Genomic DNA, 24,254 nt, shown 5'->3' with positions numbered 1-24,254 from the left:
AGAGAAGGTAGACGCAGTGGAGACGACGCTGCACACAAATGATATTATCGACCAATTTGTAAGATTGACACAAGATTTGTGCACTTAAATCTCAGGCATCTACTGTGAGTGAGCAGGTAAAGGTTTAGCAGGCCGTCACATAGAGTTATGGTATTGACCAAACTGGGGTTGACATTTGGCATTTCTATTCTGGCAGGCAGCATAAAGAAAACCACTTGGGTTGCAGAAACTGCACAAAGTCAGTTTGTTTTTCGAGTTTAAAATGCCTGAATATATCCTAAGAGGGGCATTGTCACCATTCAGAACATCAGAACATCATGGATAATTCCTGTCATTTATTGTCCTTAAATTTGTTTACAGTGCAATGCATTCTTAAATCAAGGTCTTGAAATCTTTGGAAAGTAACTGTACCACGAAAAAACTGCAGTGAAAGATGAGCCACCCTCATCCCCTATGATACAGTCCTTATATTAAAATATTTAACCTGTTTTGACTTGTAATTGTCTAATAGTCTCTCCACTTTTGACCTCTCAGAATATATTTGAAAATGGCAAAACCCATTTGTAAAATACAAGTTTCAAGATCATGTGGACCTGACAGAAGAGCAAATAAAAGGTCAGAGATAGAACCATCGCCCGCCCTCACATGATGAATAAGAGTTATTTAAGGGAGCATTTTTTGCAGTGCGGAAAGCGGTGTACACATTCAGAGCCTGTGTGAAGTGAAAGGGCAATGTGTGTGTCGAGGGGAGGAATGTTAACAGAGCCTAATCTGTGCTCCTGAGCTATGCAGCCTCCTTGTTTACCCTGGCAGGAGAGCAGAGAGCCGGACGCCGGGCCACGCTACGCTGCTCCGTGGCCGCCATTCCTCCGACTCTGTTTGCCTTGAGTCCCTACAGGCCCTCTGGGGCAGCGTGCCTTCAAAGAGCCCCAGTGTAATCTGTAATGAAATCTGCCTGTGTGCTCGCAGGCGTCAGCGAGGGAAAATTATACAATTACACAATTAGACCCCCCCTCCTCCTTTTCCACAGATCGGTGTCTGAGTGCTGAAGGGCCTTGTGCTGTGGCGATCGGCACCGCGGTGTGTCCTGCTCCAGCTAATTGCTGTCGCACGGAAGTTGGGCTGATAGAGAGCCACAGTCACGCTCCTCTGACCCGCAACACAGAGCCAGGAGTCAGAGGAAAAGTGAACTGAGAGCTGCAGGGGTTGTGTGCGTATGTTTTAATATGTAACACTTCTAACGGCAATGTTTAGTCCAAATACAAAGAAGATGTAATCATACTCTATTTTGTTAACAAAAAAGCACTTACACAGAGCATACCCCTGCCAAAGCTGCACAATCCTCTAAACTTGTTATTTTAATAACAAAGTATTTAGACGATTTTAATCTGCATCTGGATCTGCATCAAAATTCACACAGTGACAGATAATCACTCCTGGATACATGTGCCAGATTTTCCTTCCTTTTGAGTAAGTGCAGTAGTTCATGAGAAAATTTTGACAATTTTAAAATTAAAAGCACCATCTTGCAAGAAAATAAATGCATTTTTCTGTAAAAATTCATCATTGACTTTTTCACCCTTCGCCTTACTTTTCATCAAATTTCATTTAAATTTCATTTTAAGGAGCCCTTCTAACTAACAGACAAACAAACCAAGTGACTGAAAATATCATCTCTTTGTCAGCATTGATAGAAAACTCTACAGATACTTATGGTGTCTTGTACGAAAATCAAACCACTAATTAGGTAGCAGCAGAACTTGAATGGGTTGTAAGGATACACAGAAACCTGAAATATAGACTTTCAATTTTGTACTTGCTATCAAATCATACTCATCGTACTTTGAATATATCACTGAGTTAGGCTTACACAGTTACAGTTAACACTGGTACCTGGTAACTGTAATAGAATACTTTACCCACCAAATATATCAATCAAAAATTTGAATTCAGGTCAGTTATATTTAATTGATAAAGTGCCAAATCACATCAAAAGTGAATGTGTTTGTTAGTGTGTAAATGCATAAGATGTTCTGTGCATGTGAATGGGATATATCTACCCCCCGCTGACTGACCTCTCTCTGCTGGAGTCTGTTATCAAGCGTAAACCAAACAAACAGGGCTACAGTCATGCATTTTTAAGCTCCCAGAGAGATTCCCCTCCTCAGTTAACCTCTGCTGCTGACAGGTGGACTTGACACTGTAACTGCTGAGCTGAGAGAAGATGTTATAGTATACCAGTTTCCACTACAGTGACTGCATATCCACACAGGGCAAGGTTATCGCTTAAACCCCACAGGGTTATCGTCCCTGTGGGGTTTAAGGGGTATCTGCTCTGGCCCCCCCGCCTCCCTCATAGAAAATCCCACTCCCCTCTGCTAAGGAAATACCATCCAGCCAATTAGACACGGGATGGGATTCCTGTGTGTTGCTGAGCGTACAGAGCAGGACTCCACAGTAAATCTGAATGAATCAGTTTTATTGCCAGTTATGTGTACACATACGAGGAATTTGACTCAGGATTGTACATTGCTCACGATGTGCTTACTTATACAATAATACAATAACACAATAATAAAATAATAATTAAATAAAATCAGACACAAACTACAGAATAGACAACACTAACATACACACTATGAACAAAACAATATAGACATATTGACAAATAGTGCAGTGATCAGAGTGCAAAGGATGCAAGAGTAAACTATTCTCATTATGTACATATTGAAGGTGGATATGATATACAGGTACACATACATGTACACATGTACACAGTGTGATGGAGCATAGTGCAAAGGATGCTGGAAAAAATAAATAAGACCTATGACCTTATGACCTGAGGTAGGTGTATCGGTATACAGTATATACAATATGACATAGTTTGAACGTAGTATGAACAGCACTGAAATAGAGAATGGTGAATAAATAAATAATAAGTGGAAACCAGTAAACAGGTGGCTGATTAGAGACAGAGTTACTGGGTTATTGCACAGGAATTGTTCCTGACACTGTGAGTCAGAAATCAGCTGTTCAGAGTGATGGCTTGTGGGAAACTGCTTCTGTGTTGGTTTTGGCGTACAGTGCTCTGTAGCGCCTACCAGAGGGGAGGAGCTGGAACAGTTTGTGTCCGGGGTGAGATGAATCTGCAGTGATGTTTCCTGCCCGTTTCCTGACTCTGGAAATGTATAAGTCCTGAGTGGAGGGCAGGTTGGCACCGATTATTTTTTCTGCAGTCCTGGCTGTCCATTGTAGTCTGCTACTGTCCTTTTTGCTAGCAGATCCAAACCAGACAGTGATGGAGGTGCAGAGGACAGACTGGATAATGGCTGTGTAGAAGTGGATCAGCAGCTCCTTAGGCAGGTTGAGCTTCCTGAGCTGACGCAGGAAGTACATCCTCTGCTGGGCCTTCTTGATGATAGTGTCAGTGTTGGGCTCCCACTTCAGGTCCTGGGATATAGTGGAACCCAGAAACCTGAAGGATTCCACAGCAGACACAGGGCTGTTGAGTATGGTGATGGGGGGCAGAGTGGAGGAGCTCCTCCTGAAGTCCACGGTCATCTCCACAGTTTTGAGCGTGTTAAGCTCCAGGTTGTTCTGACCACACCAGAGAGCCAGCTGATCAACTTCCCGTCTGTAGGCCGACTCATCACCGTCCCGGATGAGGCCGATGACTGTTGTGTCGTCAGTGAACTTCAGGAGTTTGACAGATGGGTCCCTGGGGTGCAGTTCGTTGGTGTAGAGGGAGAAGAGCAGTGGGGAGAGCACACACCCCTGGGGGGCGCCAGTGCTGATAGTCCGGGTGCTGAATGTTATGTTCAAGAACACGCTGAAGTCTATATATCAACTGTTGTGTCTGATTTGGAAGAGGCCGCAATTTTTACTTTATCTGACGGTGCAAAGTGCCTGTAGAGCCAACAAATCCCTTTTGTCACAAGACAAAAAAAATAATTCAGGTGATACCCACTCAGCTCCTTTAAAAAACAGCTGTATTATGTAAAAATAAATTGCCTGGGTTGCTAGTGTGGAATAAATAAAAGAGGAACAGGGTGGTTAGCATGAGCAGCAATTGCGTCCGTCTCTGAACAGACAAAAAAAAATCAAGCACCACTTGCAGAAACTTAATTGCCATAAAATCAGAGGAAGAAGCCGCCCGCAGTTTGATTGACAGGTGATCTTTTGCAGAAACACAGCAGTTAGCACTTAGCAGTTAAAAGTCAGTGAATAAACCAATCTTAATGTGTTTTTGGGACAAAACCATGGAGACGAGCATCCCAGCTCGTACAGAATCTACACAGGCGTCTATTTTGGGTAAAACACATCATTGTGGCTGAAGGATCATCACCAGCAAGAAGGTGTTTTCAGGCACAGATGGGTTCAGGAGCAGCAGCAGGGAGAGGAGGGGGAGGAGGAGGAGAAGGAGGACCACACATCAGGAGAGAGACTGTTTAAGAACTCAGTGTGTGTTTCTCTTTGACCGAGTGTGTGTGTGGCTGATTATGATGCCAAGAAAACAATGTGTTCAGACTCCTTGGAGGGTTGTCCCACGCTGCGCCAAGTGTCGCTCCAAATACGCCGAGACAGAGGAGACACAGAGAGAGAGAAGTAATGAAATCCAACAGATATTTCCCTTTTAAGGTGGAGGACGTTTGTGTGTGTGCGTGGTTGCACGTGGAGAGCGTTTGTCTTAGCGAGCTGGGGAGTCTCTAACTCAAGCAGGGAGCAGTGTTCAGCTGCTCCATTAGAGTTTGTAAACACACAGAGTTTATAGTCTGTTCAATAGAGTGAAGTAACATTCTGTTTGTTTGCTTTCTAAGAAGATACGTCTGTGTCTTTCATCACTGAATCTCTCTCTCAGCCTGGTTGTAATTACTCTGTGAAGCCAAAGCCAAAGTTTGATGGCAAGAGCCAAAGAGATGTGTGTCAGAAATATATCAGGAGACTCCAGGCAGTATGATAAACAGGCACACACATATGCGGTAGACAAGACACAATCACAGACAGGTATTATATTTTAATGTTGACATTTTTCTGATTGACATCTCACCTGAGGTGCCCACTATGTAGTGCTCGAGGGTGCGACCTGACCCACCGGAGTAGATAACATATTCACATGACCACACAAAAACACACACACAAGCGCAGACATTGAGATGGTAATTAGCTCCTCTCTCTCCTCCTGCATTTAGAAAGTAAAAGAGACATCTGATGACCGGTCAGCCACCTCCCCAGCTTTTGTCCTGGGACACACACACATACACACAAACTCACACAGACCTATAAAGAGAGAGAGTGAGCCATGCCTCATTGCTTTCACCCTCCACACCCACACAGCAGGAACAATAGGCCTCTCTGACTGGCTAAACTCTCTTTGTCTGCCGTCTTCTCAATACAACTCAATAAATCGCCCTGACAGGTTTCCAAACTCTCAGAATCAGACAATTCAAATGAACCCTTGCATTATTAGTGGGGGAGGAAGATGATAAGAATTGTTTGGTCCTTGTGACGCTTCACGCACATATTTTGTGTTCTTTCAACATCCCTCAAACTGTGTTTTACACTTTTTACGCATCTTGAACTTAACCATATCTCTTGGGACAGACGGGTTGGCTTGACATTGCAGAAAGATAAGCGCTGGTACTATGTTGTTTATCAGAGCGTGAGGGAAGACCTCCAGTGAATCCACAACCTCACATCTGTTCTGGCAAAGTAGGTAACTCATCCAAGATGGACCAATTTGAAGACAGGGCAGAAGAGTAAGTTTTCCCATCTGGGCCATATTTTAGCAATTACAAAAACATGTAACAATGAATTCCTGTAGGGCTTTCCCCAGAAATTATATAATCTAATACACCGGATAATAGAAAGTTAGGGTCTGATCTGAGGAAAAGAAAGTGGTACATTTTGGCAGAGCGGGTCAGATTCTGAGAGTTCTGACAACAGAACAAAAACCTTCAAGTTTCAGCTTTTGGCCTGATAATATCACAGAAATATATTCATTGAGAGGACTTTGTCCTAACTACATATTAAACACCTCTTTAATTACTGTTCCGTTTTAATAGTCAGGATTCAGATCTGAAAGGTTTGCATCTTAACTGCTTATGAAGACTTGGACTTTCCCCTCATGGACCAAATGATTTCAGGTTTTGTCTTATCTCAACAGACTAGAGACTTGACTTGGACTTGTCTCAAATGACTTGAGACTGGACCTTTGACTACTTGTCTTGTATTAATTGAGATTTGACTTGATCTCGTTTCAAAGAACTGGAGACTTGACTTGGATGTGTCTCAAATTACTCCACACTTGACTTGTGACTTGCACCGACTTGTGATTTGACTTGTACTTTTGTCAAAATTGCTTGAGATTTGATGTTGACTCGTGTCAAATCACTCGAGACTTAGGACTTGTCATTTGACTTGACACCTTGACTTGGACGTCTTAGGTGAGTGGATACTTGAGAGTTATTTCAAATACTTGAGAACTTTCAGCACTGCATAATGTATGTTTGGTTTTAGAGAAGTAGTTTTCCATCACTGATGCAATGCCCTGTTTTTTGTTTTACCAACAGAACCTCCATATTGGACTAGGCCTGACCGGATGGACAAGAAGCTCTTGGCCGTTCCAGCCGCCAATACCGTCAAGTTCCGCTGTGCTGCAGCCGGAAACCCAACGCCGACCATCCGCTGGCTGAAGAACGGCAAGAATTCAAGGGAGAGCAAAGGATGGGAGGCATCAAGGTGAGAGAACTTAATTTCAAACCTACCTAAAGGTTAGAGGACCAGGGCTATGATTTAAAGATTCAAATCTTCACGCCAGCTCCAAAAATCTGCCTGGAAGAGGTGGTGCTCTGCCCTCCTTGAGCTACCATCAAAGTTCCTTTTAGCAAGGCATCTCAATCCCCTGCTTGTCCAGTGGAGCTGCTGTGCATCTATCAGTAGATCAGTGTGAGTGTTGCGATGCTCCCTGGTGTGAATTTCTATAACAGGAAGAGTGTGAAGCAGAGTGCTGAAAGAACGCTCATACCGTGAATCTTCTCACGGTAACTAAAGGTCAGAAAACACGTCGCTTGGCTGGATGTCCCCGGCAGGACTCGGGCCACTCTCAGCCCCAGCTAAGCTGACCAAAATAAATTTACAGGGTCAAGCCGCTGTGCTGAAAACAAGAGTGGTACACAGATACATGCATGCTCGCGTGATAGCTCAATGTTGACAGTAATGCAGCGCAGCAAACAGCTGTTGTACTCAGTTTTGTCATCGGATTCACTCTAAACACTGGGCTCTCATGTGGAATGGCACTGCTTAAAGTAACAGGGCATGGTTTACTTTTGTGTTCCTTTAATGGCCCTGAGCTGTAGGATTAAAAGACAGACTCAGTGTGGTAAGAACATTGGAATTCAAACAGTCAAAATGTGTGTTTTGTTTCCAAATAAACTCAAACTTAATAACATACAAATTTAACATTTTGCCTGGAGATGGAAATTCTTGCATGATCATTCTGTCCTGTATTTTATTTTTCACTCGGCCCTCACACGTGATAAAGTGATGATGAAGGACAATTTACCTACCTTTAACTACTATAACAATAAGTACTGACTTACATTATGAGGAAACAGTAGTGTTACTACAATAAAACCTAGCTGAGCACCCTTTCTTTTCAAACTTTAATGCCAGTGCTGCTACATCTTCATGTAGCTCAGCTGCACTCGGAAAGAATCACACACAAAACATATATTAAGCAACAAAATGTTTCAAAACATATACAGTCCATGCTAACAGGGAAGGAAACATCTATTGTAGTGTTCACTTTTGCAACCTAAAGTAACAATTACAGGAAAATGGAAAATGCTAAAACTTAGCACAAGAAGTCATAAAGTCAGAACTAACTCAGTAATGTGTATTATAGAGTAAACTTTTCCTAATATTTGCTAACATCATGTCGGCTAACATTCGCCACCATAAGCTACTGTTCATACCAGACCAAGTATGGCTGTAATAGCTTAGTTTATTTACCTGCTGAGTTGCGTATGAATTCAACTTTATATTTGTAAGAGGAAGAATGAGTTTCTTCTTTCAGAAGTTACATACTCTCAATTAAATTAAATGTCATGTTCCATAAAACTAGGAGAAACTTGACCACCTGTAATAAACATATGCCAAAAGATGGAAATTTCAAATTGTTTGTGTGACAGTGACATTGCATTTTCTAACTTCAGCAGAGTAAACATGTGTCAGGCTGGTAGTGAGAGGCAACGAGACACTTTCTCCCCAGTGAAGGTTTGGCATTTAAAGAGTTAAATGTAATGAGATCCTGCAGCTATTAACAGTTTACAGAGATCTCCAACATCTGCTCCCAGCAGACCAACAGCAGTTGTCTCGCTCCCTCTGTCCCCACTCACACACAAACACACACACACACACACATTCACACACCTGTCAGCAGCCCTCAGGATACTCCAACTCAACTGGAGTGGCTCTCCAACAGCAACAGCATTAAGATTTGCTGGTGATAAAGTTAAACCCTAAACTGACCAATTTGAACACTTACATTAGATAGACTAGATATTTTTTTCCATTATCCACCGAATCTCTGGCTTTTTCTCCAAATCCCTATCCCTTTACGTCATTGTTCTACAAAATGTCACCTAATCTACCATCATCATGGTAGACCGAACCTGTACAGTGCCTATAGCTCAGTCTATTTCCCTCTGCAGCACTAGCCATTTTGTACTCTCCCCTGCTCTAACACATGCTCCTATAGGATGTTAAATGCATAATGAGAGTACAGCTAACTATCCATAGTAATCCCTTACAGCTTATATGAGGTCCTGTTGGCCTTGTACTGTGTTGAGTCAGTGTGAGCTGTGACACTACAAATTCTTGTATATTTTCTGCTCTGTATAGCTCAGTGGGTCGAACTTGGCACCAACCTGTTGCAGTCGGTTTAGTTCCCACTGTGGCCACCCATGCTGAAAGTATAGGCACTCATGTTGCAGTGAAGTATTTAGGATAAAAGTGTCCAACCAAACAGGACATTTTACATTTGTCGATTCTGATTCTGTCAGAGATATTTGGCAGTTACTGTTGGTTTAAACACAAGTTTTAGCTATCTTAAATTGCCAGCAAGCAATACAAGTGCGAATGCATCGTTTACCACACCTCCGGTGCCTTTAAGCACATGTATCAGTAATTTAGATGGAGATGTAAGATTTGAGATGGCAGTTATTGAGTCGTTGCTTTCTATGTCTTTATCAAGATGCTCCTCCCCTCCCTCTCTCCTTTCCCGGAGCTGTTTTAAAATCCAGTTAACCGATCACCATATGTCCGCTGTTGGCCTTGAATGAGGTGAACAAAGAGGTCATCCTCTTTAGAATCAGGGTGCTGGGTGACAGACAAGCCTGTGACACTGCCAGGCTTCAGGGGGGTCAGAGGTAACAGCTTCAACCCGTCCTAATGTCAAAACATCTGCTAACCCCACTACCACCCTGCAACAAATGTCCATCTTAAAATGTTTAGTGTCTTGGCTTTTTATCAGTACCTTTAATTACTCTTTCGTAAATAACATTCTTATTCCATATTCCTCTACCCCAATAAAAAGTAAGGCGAACATCTAATCTGCTCAGCAGCATCCTTCTATGAAAGAAGTATCCTGGCTACTGAAGATAAAACAGGCGTTGCACATTTGCACTGAAAATAAATCACATTATCTGCAATTAAGTTGAGTGATGTGCCTAATACAATTATATTTTCACCTAATTTTTAACATGGTTATCCTCCTTTTCCTCCTGCCATACATTCATTGTTGTTAGTGTTTGTGCACTGAATTTCCCATAGATCACCTGTCAGTCAAACACTAGGAGAAGCACCATGGTGCATTGATTTCTTTTCTTGATGACTAATCTTGGCCTATTCATTCATTTTTAGAAAGATCACTGCGTTGTGGAAGTTACAGGATAAAATGCATAATCTGGTCTTCACAAGGAAAAAATAGTCCAACACTTTATTTAGTATGTCAAACCTTTATAAATATATATGAACAGCACCAAAGATGAGTCCAGCAATAATTTGGGAGACAACAGAAATACCTTTTTGGCAATCATACAAATTAATATTAATAAGCTTGTTCAGCTGTACAAAAATTAAAAAATTTAAATTTTTGCCTATATGACACAATAGAACAAGTTTGTTTACCAGTTGTCCGACACTGTCAAAATCAATATTCATCTTGAGAAGGGGTATATTCTTTATTATAAGCATTAAAAAGACAATGAAAACAAACAAATATTTATGAAGAACATAAGGTAAGAAGAAGAAGAAGATTGAATCGTCATTACGTAGACAGACACGTAAGAGACATAAAGGAGTGCATTCTGTCTCACGTGTCACAACCCTTCATCTTGCAGGGTTAGGGGTAGATGGGAGGTGGTGATGGTGGTGGGGGCACCCTGAGCCTTGACAGCCTGACAATGGCCATCTAAAGACTCTATTCCTCCAATAGGGTCCTCAAGGTGAAGCTGTCTTCCTCTCACATCTGTATTGATTTGACAGCCGTAGTTAATTCCAACTGAATGAATCGCACCCGTGTCTGATTATTAAGGTTTGGACAGGTGATGGGATGATTTTGCCACACGAGGCTGGGAGTGTCTTTGTGACTGTAACTGACTTGATAACTGATCCATGCTGATCAGGACAATGGTATCGTCTCCACTCAGCACTGTTACTAGCAAGTTTGTCATTTACTCTGAGTGTCTTCAGATATGCACTAGTGTGAGAGAATGTTTCTGACTGAGGCGGCCATTAAGGTCCATTACCCGCCTACATAAATGCCTCCCGTCTTCACATTGGAGTGGGTGAAAGTACCCTTTCTAAAGATGCACCATGTTCTCCTTTGTTCTTTAAAGCCATGCATTTTAACAAGCAGTTTCATCTTCTTTGCAGGCCTAAAATTGCATTTGTTTTTGTAAAATATGAAGAGATCTATATAGTATTATTTATATGATATATAATCCTATATGAGACTCAAATGACACTGGATAATAGGGATTTCTTTGCAGCATTATTCAGTGAGTCATGGTAACGTTAATACCAGACTTGCATGCTATACATACTTTAATGGTAAAGACATTTAGAAGCGATACTGCAGAGCAGAATAGACTTAAGAAAATAAGGAAATAGACTTAGGGAGATTTTATCATTATGTTACTGTCATAAAAGAAAAGGAATACGAATAAAATATTAAAGTTTTATTATATATCAGATATTAGCCAGTCATTGTTGTCCAGCTCTGATGTAATGGAGTCCTTTGTCTGACCACAGAAACGTCTTATATTCAGATTTTCTTTTTTGGTTTTCTTTTGGTTCATTAGTAATGGACTTTTTAGGGCAGTGTTTCCTAGATATTCTATGATTATCCAGTCCTACGGGCCTATATACGTAGATGCACACTAACATCTTCTCTGTACATTCTTTCCCAGGAGCACACACAAGGTTGTTCAGACATTCAGTTCTATTTTAGTCCATTGAAAGGCAAGACAGAGAATTAAATGGTACATTTGTTGAAGCTAAATGAAACGGTAAATAGGATGTGTGGCTCATTTGTAAAATAGAAAATGAAATTCCAGCAGGGCGACGTGCCGGAGCATTGTTCACCTTCCTAGACGACGGTGGCGCTCAGAGCCTCCTCCATTATGGAGGGACAGGGTCTGAAGGTTAAAGTTCACCTCTCTATTGAGCCATCAGATGGAGGTGGGGAGAGATGGGCGTGTTGACTGCCTATTGAGATGGCCTGAGTCTTTGACAGCCAAAGCCAATGCTGTTGTATGCTGCCACATATGGCTGAAGGGATTTAATTGTGTTCATGCTAAACCTTGGCGGCACAAGCGAGACAAAAGTTGACAATGTAATTATTGTGTTTCATTCCGTACAGGTCGCTCAGTTCTCTACAGATTTTGCAATCCCTGTTTTGACAAGCTTCCAAGGCAGGGCTCTTAAACTGGCTCCACACTGTTACTTTTTAAGACTTTAAGTCCTTGTTTTTCCAATCCAAATAACACAGGCTGGATTGTGAGTCTGTAGGCCGTGTACGAATTTCTGTACTTTTTAATTTTAGACCTGCCATGGTCATTCACTTTTCTCCCCTATCATTTTACCCAAATATACCATGGATATCAAAATACAGATTATCCTATTTATTTGGTTTTCTGACTCATTTTTTTCTGCTTTGAACTACCATACTTTAAACTTTGCAGTCTTCTCCTCTATGTTGATACAGTGGCATGTACGGGAAACAGACCCACAAACTTTGCCAGCTTTAATAGCAAGCCCTTAGGGCCGCTTCTATCTGTTTCCGCTTTCTCTGTGGGTCAAATTAGATGGTAGCACATATCCGAGCCACTGGTCCGCTCTGACACACTCATAAATTCTAGTAACTGGCCCCGTTGGTTCTGGCAGGGCTATTTTGCGAGGTGAAGACGGAGGGTTTGTACTATAAAGGGAGCAGAGCTTCCTGTGTTTTCTCAGACAAGTGCTACACTGCAAAAAATGTCTATATATTTTTATGAGCCATTTAAGCTGGCATTCTAGTTGTGAATTCCTTATTGTAAGTCATTGTGGTATCTTCACTGTTTTCCATAACAGGCTCTGTAAGGCAAGCAAAAATACCTCAAAATAAGACAGGTAACATTTAATTCTCTCAAGATATTTTATACACAATATGTTGAATTCGATACAAAACCCAACATACTCCCTGTTTCTTTTTCCTTTATGCAAAGACTCCTTCAGATGCGCACTTTTTGCAGTGTGAAACTCTTGTCCATTCCCATGGCTTGCGCCCTTCTGTAGGTCCACAGCCAAAGCCCTAAAAGCTTTAAAGCCTCGTATGACTCTAACGTAAGCTCCTTAATAATTTAATTCTGTTTGGAATCTGGCGTGATTGGAATGGATGGGATTATCACGTTTGGGGACTAATACTACAGGTTCAACAGGGTTAGCCAATGTAACATGGTAATAAAAGCAAGTGGAATGTATGGAGAAAATAATTAAAAGTGCCAAGGAAAAGACAGAGGGGAATTAAAGTAGAAATGTCACTTAAAGTTAATAATAAACCACAAATTAATAACTTTGAATTTGAAAATTGCCTTTTCTCTAGTAGTTATCCACACTCTAAGGAGCTGTAAGTGGGGGCAGTAAAATTCCACATTTAAAGCAAGACTATGTAACTTTTGCTAAAAGCAAAGGAATAACTATTCATCAATTATGTTATAACGTAGTGTAACAGTAGCGGAACTGAGTCAAAAGCCAAAGTGAACTGAAGTTGAAATAGATTACACAGCAATATCTACCTTAAATTTTCTAACATTAGCCAACATAAGCTACTGGTCATACCAGACTAAGAATGTGAATAAATGTTTTTTAAGATTTGTAAGTGGAAAGTTGTTTTATTTCCAATTTAAAAAGTTATGTAGTCTCACTTTTAAATGACATAAAAGTAAAAAAGTATAAGACACAAAACAGAAGTACTTGGAAAAAGTACTTATTTCCTACTGTCCCTAGTTTGGGGATTTTCATGTGGTTTAAATGTCCCTCTACAGATTGTGTCAAAGATATATGTTTTATTGAGCTGAAACTAAGCTGTGATTTTGAGCGGTGAAATGCAAGATGTTTTTCTTGACAGCAGCCATGATTGCCTGAAGCTGAACATAAAATTTGAATATGCACAGGAACTACAGCTGTCAGATAAATGTGGTGGAGTAAAAAGTAGCATCCATCCAAATGAAATAATTTCAAAGTAGCAGTACCTCAAAAGAAACATAGAACTTAAGTTCCAGAAATTATAATGAAATTAGGTCTTTTAAATGAGACGAAGACCTAAATAAGACCATAACTCTGATCACAGTCTCTTTCTGTTTCTGTTGGTGGTCTTGGCCTCTACTGAGCATCGACTTCAGCTCATATTTTACCACCTTTAAGCTTCCCTCCCTATGCGTTGCCGTTTTTTTCGTTCCCCCTCCTCTCTGCTGGGCTTGGGGCTCAACGACCACAGCAGAAGGCGTCACTCATCTGCTCATGAGAGCAGCCATTGACTTCAGTTTGACTCCTCGGCTCTGAGAGGGGTAGACGGGGTGGAGCCAGCCACTCTGAAAAACATTTGCCAGCGTTGAGCGGGCTGCCTGGTCTATGTTACCATGCAACTGCAAAAAGCACACACAGGCATAATATTTACACTGTTACATTATTTTCCGCATGCGCCTCCAAGAGAGAGTCAAGGAGTGTATACTGTAAGACAGAGGGAAAAGAAGGAGGGGAGGAGAGTGTGATCCTCAACCTACAAATATATACGTTCTGTGAATGGTTGGCCACTTACCTAAACACGTGGGGGTTAAACGTTTGTGAAAACACTAAGCCCTCTCTGGGTCGGCACATTTTCCTACGCAGGTGATGTTAAGTGTTCCACCCTGAAAAGCCTCTTTGTTGACATCACTCACTCCTGTCTTTAGTCATTCTGACCTCTGTCGGAGGTGTTCACTCTGCGCTTGTCTCACAGCAGTAAGCACAGCAACGGCATCTGCGCCGCATGTTTCCACTTAAGCTGCGGAGGTCATCCCTCGTGGCCCATGGAGACTCTGCTTATCGAAGCGTAGCAGGTCCTCTGTTCTCGCCTCGCTGTGCTGGGCTGCTCAATCTGCCTCTGAGCAGCTTCTGAATCTGTCAAGTTAGTATCTGCTTGCTGCTGCCATCCAGCCACACCTGGTTTGAATTACTACGCAGAATTTACCCTTCGACTCTCCAGGGATAGATTGCTCTTGACTGGCACAGTGGAACCAATTTCAGAGGTGCAAAAACGCTGCCTCCTCTCACTGCAAGCAGAGAGAAGGAAATGCTTTTAAGAGACTTTGCAGAGCTGTCTCATGAAATGTTCTGTCCAGCTGTCTAATTACTGATTGAGGCTTTGTGGTATTCTGTTTTTAATTCTCTTACTATCAGTGTTTAGCAATATGTTGAGGAGAAATATTGCACCTTGAGAATTACTAATTATGTGCCATCACATTTCTTCTTTTCATGTTGTTCACTGTAAAAACTAAAAAATAATAAAATATGATCCAAAGTCTGCGCCAGACACCTAATCAGACTGCTCCCTACTCATGAATCCTTTTCATCAGTTTTACTTTGTGCTATGGTCACACAGAACTGTTTCCCATCAAGACGTTTACACCACGTCAAAAGATTGTTTTCTGCTAATCACGTCTGTTCTGCATCAACCAGTATGTAATTAATAAAAGGAGGTTAAAGTTGTATCACCATTTTAAATGTTTGTTGAAAGGGGTTGGCACCTCAGTAAACATTAGCTGAACACAGCACACTCTTGTTTACCAACCTGGCTGTTCTGTGATGTTTTAAACCAAAGGATATCAAAGGAAGGAGTGAGGAAAGACATCTCACGCTGGGAAAGATGGTTTCTCTGGACAGAGCGCTTATATGTGAAAATAGAAGGATTTTTTGTTTATGACAGCAGCATTCGTTTCTATATCAGCTTCGGTTACTGTACAATATTTATGTGTCTGTAAGTGTATCTTCACACCTTATTTGCAAATCATACATCTTCTAAATCGGTAGATCGGTAGTTATTGTATTCTTCTTGTAAAGGATGACATATAAAGTCCTGAGGCAAATTCATAAACTTAACATGATTCTGTGTGCTATCATAAGTGGTAATATACCAAATAAGCACTTTTCAGGCCTTCAAATATGACACCAAACTCCCCCTGAGATTTTTTTAAATACCAGTATCCACACAAATGTAAATGTTGTAATGGCATATTTATTCTTTCCTCTTCCTTCTCGCCTCCCTCTTCCCTTCTCCCTTTCCTCCTCCCCAGTTGAGACACCAGCAATGGAGTCTGGTGATGGAGAGTGCCGTGCCGTCAGACCGCGGAAACTACACCTGTGTGGTGCAGAACAATTACGGCACCATCACCCACACCTACCAGCTGGATGTGCTAGGTAAACAACACGGAAACATTTAGTTTCACTTCTGCTTCTGTGTAAACAACGAATAAATTAACACGCACAAGTGGTTTTAAAAACCCACGAGAGTTGTTGATGGTAAAAAGATTTTTATAAGACTACTTTACGTCTACATTTCCTGCAGCACATCATTCCCATGCATGATTTATGCCAATGTGCTTTCTGTCTCAGAGCGTTCCCCTCACAGGCCTATCCTCCAGGCAGGCCTGCCAGCCAATCAGACGGTGGTGGTGGGCAGCGACGTGGAGTTTCATTGTAAGGTGTACAGCGACGCCCAGCCGCATATCCAGTGGCTGAAACACATCGAGGTCAACGGCAGCCGCTATGGCCCCGACGGCGTCCCCTATGTCAACATCCTGAAGGTGGGTCTGGTTCAATTCTCTAATGAATCACAGTCTCACCAGCGTATGCCTGGAGTAGATTTCAGCAGTAGATATGATAATTTCACTCATAATTAATCTCTCCTAAATGTCTTGTTTAATAGGTTTTTACAGTAGGTGAGTCTGCGGGGCCACAGGCTCTTTTCACTGCAGCATTTAATTGAAGAGCTCATTTCTCAAACACTACACCTTCAATATGGGGAAGAAAAGCTTCACCTGCACTTTCTTATGTACTGCAGCATATAGAAATGTACATTCATTAACCTGATAATATCTCTAGTTTCTGCTCATGTATGTGGCACCTGCACTACAGTTTTGACTAAACTTAAAGAGATTATGGATTTTGGCACCTTATTGTATTGTTGGCCTGAACAATGGTTAATGGTGGATTAAATGAAGTGAAATCATAATTAAAGGGGGATTATTGTTTTTCCTTCAAGGTGTTATGATTTTCTTCTGACAATAAGATCAATAGGATATGTAATTTGTTATATACCTTATTGTGAGAAAGGAAGTACATGCATGTACATTTATTTATTATTCTTGAGGTAAATCTGCCTTGATACAGATCATATCTTTCCAGCTTTGCAAAATACTAATTTGTTTAGGTACTAAAAATTTGATTATTGCCAAAATAATCATGTTTACATTGTTTGATTCACATGTAATTGACCTCATAAAATCTACTTTTTTCCAGGCTTACTGAAAAGAAAGAGAGTAACAAGGTCTTTTTCCGTCTTGCTCCATGTTGTCTATCAACAATCTCTATTGAGCTCTCCGTGGCCCTAATGTACATTTCTTTCCTGAACTTAACTTGAATTTTTAAACAAATACTAGACGACAATAGGCATCTTCATTTTAGGGCTGTATCAAATGTATTTTTCAGATTCAAAGCTTCTAATGAGGTTTTCAAATGAAGCCTCAAATGTCTGTCGTCATACTTTATGATGTCATCCCCGTAAAAGGGTGGAATTTGTCTGTCGCTGGTTGCAAACACACATTCAAATTTGGCTGAGCGTCATAAAGCGAGGACAGGAGTGTTTGCGCGAGCTGGAGTGTGAATGAAGAGAGGGCGAGAGCAAAGCAGTGAATCAGATAAATGAAATGGAAACAATCCTACTCAGCCATCACTGGAATCTAATTCTACGAAAAGTATAATACTAATAAAACAAGTGTAGCCTAATCTTTATCTGCAACTGTGCTGAAATACTGTGTTTAGAAAGAACAAATTCTAATGTTAACGTTATGAATACAGCTTTGCACTATTCGGTACAGCCCTACTTCATTTTGACTTTCTGAAAGATAAGAAAAAGGGCAGATAAAGAAAAGAAAATCCTAGAGGACAAAACAAAAACTAAAATATATGAGATACTAGCACCCTGACAAAAGCATAAATCTACCTAAAGGTCATACCTGCTACACTGGTAGTCCAACTTTGATATGTGAATCAATGATGCATCTTGTTGCTGACTGGCACAATGTCATGTTTTGGAATGAACTCTTAAATTATACATTAAGTAACGTGCAAGGCTGTGAAAGAGTGTCTACCTGACTTGCATCTCCATGTATTCCTTATGCATTAATCACTGATATTCTGGTGTGTCTGGCTCAACACACACATTGCTCAATCACAAGCACTCCCTCATGAAATAAAGGTTAAATAAATGCAGTTGGGAAGTCGTCAGATAGTCTTAGGAGGGTGTGCTCCTATTAAAGAGCAACTCTTGGAGGTGTCATCCCCTCCCCAGACAGTGGTGGTGTTCAAGTATAGAGTAGTAAGCATTCCTCACAAAGGAGGACAACACCCTGAACCCACTGTGAGGCATGCTTTTTTATTTGGGGTGAAGAGAGGAAGACTCCCATTGAAACACCAAGAAGGCTTTTGCTTTTTTATTTGGCCTCTCCCTTTTCTTTCTCTCTGCCTCTAGAGAGAGCGAGGGAATAAAACAAACATCTGGTTTGGACTAAGTTAACTGCCGCGGTGGCGGCAACGCAGGGAGAGAGACGGGCTCTGTTAACCGCCACTGCCGTCAGATGTGCTGCGTCGCGTGGTTTGAGGAGGAGGAGGAGGAGAAGAGAGGAAAGAGCAAAGAGGCAACCAAAAAAGCCATGGAAAAAATGAGTGGAGGAACACAAGGAAGGGCAAAGTCAGCAGGGAGAGAGAGTAAGTGTGACAGAGTGGTGGGTAAAGACAGCGGGCGAGAGACTTAGAGAATGAGTGGGAGGGAGGTGAGAGAGGTGGGGAGACAGAAAGAATGAGAAAGAAAGAAATAAGAGATGAAATTGAAAAAAGAGAAGAGAGTGACAAAAACAAGTCCTTTTCAGACATGCAATCTGTAACATATCTGTAACACTGCTGGCTTCATTTTCTTGAAGTGACGGAATTGGGGCTTTCAAGCTTAGGTCTATTTTATTCAGCAGTGAGTTAAAAAATAATCATATTAAGGTAGAAGAGTGTCCTCAGGCTCTCACCTTTGCAACCGGCTGCATCAATGATGAATTATTTTGCAGTGGAAGCCTTAGATAATAACCTTCGTGAGTGCTAGATATCACCCTAGCCTCTCACTAGTTTTCTAATCAATTATTAGATCGAAAGTACGATATATTTATATATATTTAACAGTTGGCATGGAAGTTAAAATGAAGGGGAAACTGATGGACTGATGATTATTCCTTTTCTGTCCCTGAGTTGCGAGAGATAAAAAAATATTGAACACACAGTAAACATGATGTGACATAAGTGGAACCTTCTCAACTTAAAGATATAGTTTGAAATAGCTTTATTCACTTCTTGCTAAAAACTTGATGAGAATATTGATATCACTCTCATATCTGTACAGTAAATATGAAACCACAGTTAGCTTAGCTTAGCAAAAAGACTGGAAACAGCTTGCCTTGCTCTGTCTAAAGATAACAAAATATTCTTACCAGAACTTCTAAAGCTCACTAATACAATTCTGAACTGGTCATTTAAGACTGGCTCATTCACAGTATTTAATGATTAGATAAATTGCCTGAAACAGCGTTTAAACTTCTTTTTCTTTGTGCATAAGAATTGATAATTATGAGAAATGTATTACAGTGTTCTAAGAAGACAGAACAAGACACCCATTCAATCTCTCTCTGTTTATTTAACCTTCTACATTCTGTAGCCTTTACATTAAAGTGACGGCATTTGATTCAGACTTGATGGACTTGTTGGAAGTGTTACAGAAATGCTTCTAGATCCGATTGCCGTCACAACTTTTACAACCAATACGTAAAATTTCCAGCACATTTAAGGTGCATAACTGAAAGGGGATATAGAGTGAGAGGAAGAGAGGAGGAGGTGGTGACTGAGAAAGAGAAAAAGTAAGATAGAAAGAAGAAGGAGGAAGAGAGAGAGGAAGAAGGAGAGAAAGAGGAGGAGAAAGACAGGCCAACAGAAAGGGTGGGGGGGAGCAGGCCTGTCAGCCTAGACCGCGGCTCCACGCTCTATTTTCGACTACCACATAATTGAAACAGTATTTACTGAGATCTGCGTGTGCCTCTCTCTGTCTCTCTCTATATGGCCCCACCACAGTTCATTCAGACTCCCTGCGACATTTCATGTGTGGCATATACTGTAGCAGTTAAATACAGCTGTGGGTGGGAGGAGGGTATCATACTATTTTTTTTTTTTTTTTTTTTGAGAAATGCCTGAATCCTCTTTTGATGCCTGGAAAAAAGAGTTAACGATGAGCGACTAGCCCCAGCATGGAGAGGGAGAGGGAGGCGTCTGGAGCCGAGCCCTGAATGTTCATTAAGCAGCCATAAAACATGATATGTTTTCTCCTTTATGTGCTTTGCCCGTTTAATTATTCATCGGCAGTTTCTCTGCTGGAGTCACAAGCAATGTGTGTGTGAGAGCACGTGTGTGTTTATGCATGCAGCGCACACACTTAGTGAATATAGACATATTGAAATTCCTTTAATCTACCAATAGACAACTTGTGTTACTATGAAATGTATGGAGCATGTGTGTATGTGTGTGTGTTTATGTTTGTGATCTTACAGGTTTGACATTGTAATGCTTTTAATCTCACAGACAGCTTGAGACGTGTGTGTGTGTGTGTGTGTGTGTACATGTGTGTGTTTGTGTGTCTTTCTGTGTATGTATGTCTGTCCAGGTTTCAGTGTAAATTAGCAGTACTTGTAGGCGTATAGTATGTGAACGTACTCACTTACAAGTCAAAGTTCTGCATTCGTATTATACTTAATGGAATAATTTAGTATTGTATAGCAATCAAATAAAAATAACTTACTGCACTGGCAGCAAAACTTGCTTGTTTCCACCAAAAAAAGCTCATATCTATATTGTTTTCATTTGAAATTGATCAAGCATTTCTGCATTTCTGTATAGTTAGTAGCTACTTTCTATTTGTCATACCTTAGCAGATATAAACGCAACAGTAAATGCTAACTAGCAATATACTTTACATTATTTCCCTTTTGAACTGTTGAGATATAAAAGTATACAAATTAGAAATTAGAGTGTGTTTGTGTGTGTGTGTGTGTGTGTGTGTGTGTGTGTGTGTGTGTGTGTGTGTGTGTGTGTGTGTTCTGCAGGTCTACATATATGTTGTCTACATCTGTTGTTGCAGGAACTTGCTGTAAAGGCCTCACTGTGCCTCTCAATTTCCCCTTTACAGAGTGTTGTCAGTAAACACACTGAGGCCCACAGTAACTTGAATCTGTTCAACGTGACAGAGAAAGATTCTGGGAAGTATTGGTGCCGCGCCTCAAACTTTGTAGGCAAATCAGAAAACGCTTTCTGGCTTATGGTACACAAACCAGGTAAATCATGAGCGCCGAGCGACAACCGCCTTCACCACATTTTATCCTCCGCTGTGTCTCCTCCTCTCTGCTGGACTCCTATTCATTGTGGGTTTGATTGGCTCACTGGCTTGCTAATAGGACAAACACATACACACACACACACATGCACAAGTCCTCTGAGTTTAAATGCTCACATTCGGTTAGCTAGGAGCTATCATCCATTTTAACGCCCAGTGCCACTTTGTCTTCCTTCCCGGTCAATAACAAACACAATATTGCACCTTTAATTACTGCAGTAACTTCAAAAGTCTCTCCTCGCTCTCCCCCAAACCACCTTTACACACACATATGAAACCCCCCCACCGACCAAATCGTATCACACACACACAGGCCGGTATTGATTTCCCTGGGAGTGTATTCTCCAGCTGTATTAATGTGCTTTTATTTGAAAGCACGGGCAGGAGTCTGATTCATGACTGGGTCTGGATGTCACTGTTCATTACTGAGGCCTGGGGAACAAGAGTACCCAACCCCCACAACCCACCAAGCCACATCAGACACATACTCCCCCACTGGTCATCAAACCAACCATTAATCAAAGGGGGAAAACTCCGTGTTGCTCAATTTCAAGGTTATTTGAAATAGTGAACTAAATTTTAATGTGGAATTTGTGTGATCAGCAAACAACAATAGTAGAAGATCTGTACAAACCATAAAGAAGTCTTTGAATCTATTAACAAAAAGCAGTGGACCCAGAACAGATCCTTAAGGCATCCCTAGCCATACAAATGTAAAAATCAAATAGAGCTAAAAAAAAACATTCAAGAACAACATCCTAAATTCCATGCTTGAAGCTCAAATATAAGAACAGTATAACAAACTCCATTAAAGGTTATAAAAGAAATCCGATGTTGCCTGCACCCGGCACCATCATTTCTGCAGACAAGGCCTGTGGTGAGGGGTTTTCTTTGCTTTGGTGTCTGGTAAACTTTACGCTGGTTTAATTTAAACTCATGTTGTAGCAGCAACACTGACAAAAAGTCAGCACAAAAATGTACATCTTATCAAGTCATTTTTGTCTATTACTGAGCACTAAAATTCTGGTTTCTTAAAAGAAATGATAAAAGCTGATATTGCTATAAGAAAATTTTAACCTGTTTTTAATACAGTTTCTCTTGTTTCAAGGATTTTCTACACTGAGTATCTTTAAGGAAGACAATAAAGCAGATTGCCATCCTACTATATAAACTTTAACGTTCTTGAAACATTATTATTAGTTAGTTAGTTATTAGTTTATTAGTGTTGGTTAAAATAAACTTATTGTAATGTCAGACTTTTTCACATGTTTTAGGACATAATAACAGGTAAAACAAAAATACTTGATAAGAGGAATATTTTTTTGCAGTGGGAAACGTTTCTGGGTTGTGTGTGGTTTTAGATTGAACCAGCAAGCTTCTTTTGCAGCATGGTGAAGGTGCTGCTTGGGTGTTTTCAGGTGTTGCTGGCGGTGCAGTGAAGAAAACAGCACTGCTGACTCCTTCAAATCCTCTGTACTGTCCTTTCCTTCAGGGTGTATTTGGTGTTTCCTCTAAGAAGCTTTGGGCTTATGATATCTCTTCCCTCTCTCTTTCTTTTTCTCCCTCCTCAATCTTACCCACCCTCCCTCTCCATCCTCCACAGACGGCTGGTATTAACACTACAGATAAGGAGCTAGAGGTTCTCTTCTTGACCAATGTGTCTTTTGAGGATGCGGGCGAGTACACTTGTCTGGCAGGGAACTCTATCGGTTATGCTTACCACTCTGCCTGGCTGACAGTGCTTCCAGGTATATTCCTCTTCTCTCTGTCTCTTTGGACTCTTGACGTCTTTTTTTTCCACCTCAAATGTTATAAACTCCATGAAAATTTGATTGCTACTGTCCTGTTTTTTTTGGACAATTTCATGTTTTGTTCAGTAGCGGAGTTCATTTTCAAACCTAATTATCGTACATTATCATGGATTGCTGATTGTTAGCACCTTTCAAGTGCACTGCAACTGTGTCATTGCCCCTTTAATTGGACGAACCGAACATGCAATCCAGCCTCCACTGAAAGACGCTTTGTAATCAGAGCAGATCGTCTGTTTAAATGTCTCAAGGCTACGAGGCAATTTAAAGACATTTCTGTGTTCGGCTCTCAGCACAATAATTACCTCCCCAGGAAGAAGCATATCACAGGTGTAATTACCAGCTGCAGGATAAAACTACAAGCTGATTACTTTATGATATGTTTCTGGTTTGATTTATAGATGTTACTCCATAGAAAACTGCTTTTTTCCATTTGGGTAAAAGGTGCTACTGAGCAAAGCAATATTTCTTTTTAATTATTTACAAAAAAAGATGGGTCTAGGTGTGGAATAGAATAAAAAACACTAGATTATAAAAATGTTATTGTTATGTTGATATGTCATGTTTTTCATGCAATATGTGTATTTTGACTAACTTCCCATGCTTGTGACATCCTCCTCCAAAAGCAGTGAGCCCGGAGAAGGAAGACTACTACGCCGACATACTCATCTATGTTACGGGCTGTGTGCTCTTCATCCTCGCCGTGGTCATCGTTGTCCTTTGTCGCATGAGAATGACCACGCAGAAGACGCTGCCCACACCGCCTGTGCAAAAACTATCAAAGTTCCCCCTCAAGAGACAGGTAACAGAAAGTAGATACAAGATTCGTATAAACACTTTTACCTCTTTTTCTGTCTGTTTAGTTTAACGTTTATCATATTTATAATAACTTTGGTTCAACATAGGGCAGATGATGTTGAAATTATGTAGCAATATTGCATTTTTTTCTCACAAAACTGTGAAAACATCATCCGAGCCACTAGAAAAGAGAAAAACACTAAAATAAAACTACACCTGTCATCTTAGAGGGACTTTCACCATAACTATTGCGCAGTTTTTTTAATTCATCAGCATTTCACCAAACTGACTTGGCTTCCTTAGGAGGTTTAGAGACATTGCAGCGGTTGAGAGTCCTTGAACTCCTGGAAAACTGTTGAATTTTCTGGGTGTAA

At 40.9% G+C, this 24,254-nt stretch overlaps 1 protein-coding gene across 1 annotated transcript in view; it reads left to right on the top strand.

The window, feature by feature from the left end:
• The window catches only part of fgfr3 (fibroblast growth factor receptor 3), a 74,905-nt gene that overhangs the window by 33,732 nt on the left and 16,919 nt on the right, over positions 1-24,254 (top strand). The window contains 6 exon segments of the mRNA XM_038728496.1: positions 6,570-6,698; positions 6,701-6,738; positions 15,873-15,996; positions 16,192-16,382; positions 22,878-23,022; positions 23,709-23,884. Coding sequence (XP_038584424.1) covers positions 6,570-6,698; positions 6,701-6,738; positions 15,873-15,996; positions 16,192-16,382; positions 22,878-23,022; positions 23,709-23,884 — 803 coding nt within the window.

This window comes from Micropterus salmoides, unplaced genomic scaffold (assembly GCF_014851395.1).
Source record: "Micropterus salmoides isolate LMB-PRFRI ecotype aquatic unplaced genomic scaffold, ASM1485139v1 Ms_hic_scaffold_19, whole genome shotgun sequence".
In the NCBI taxonomy this organism is placed as follows: domain Eukaryota; kingdom Metazoa; phylum Chordata; class Actinopteri; order Centrarchiformes; family Centrarchidae; genus Micropterus; species Micropterus salmoides.
Note: the sequence above shows the minus strand (reverse complement) of the source record. Positions and strands in the feature narration are given on the sequence as shown.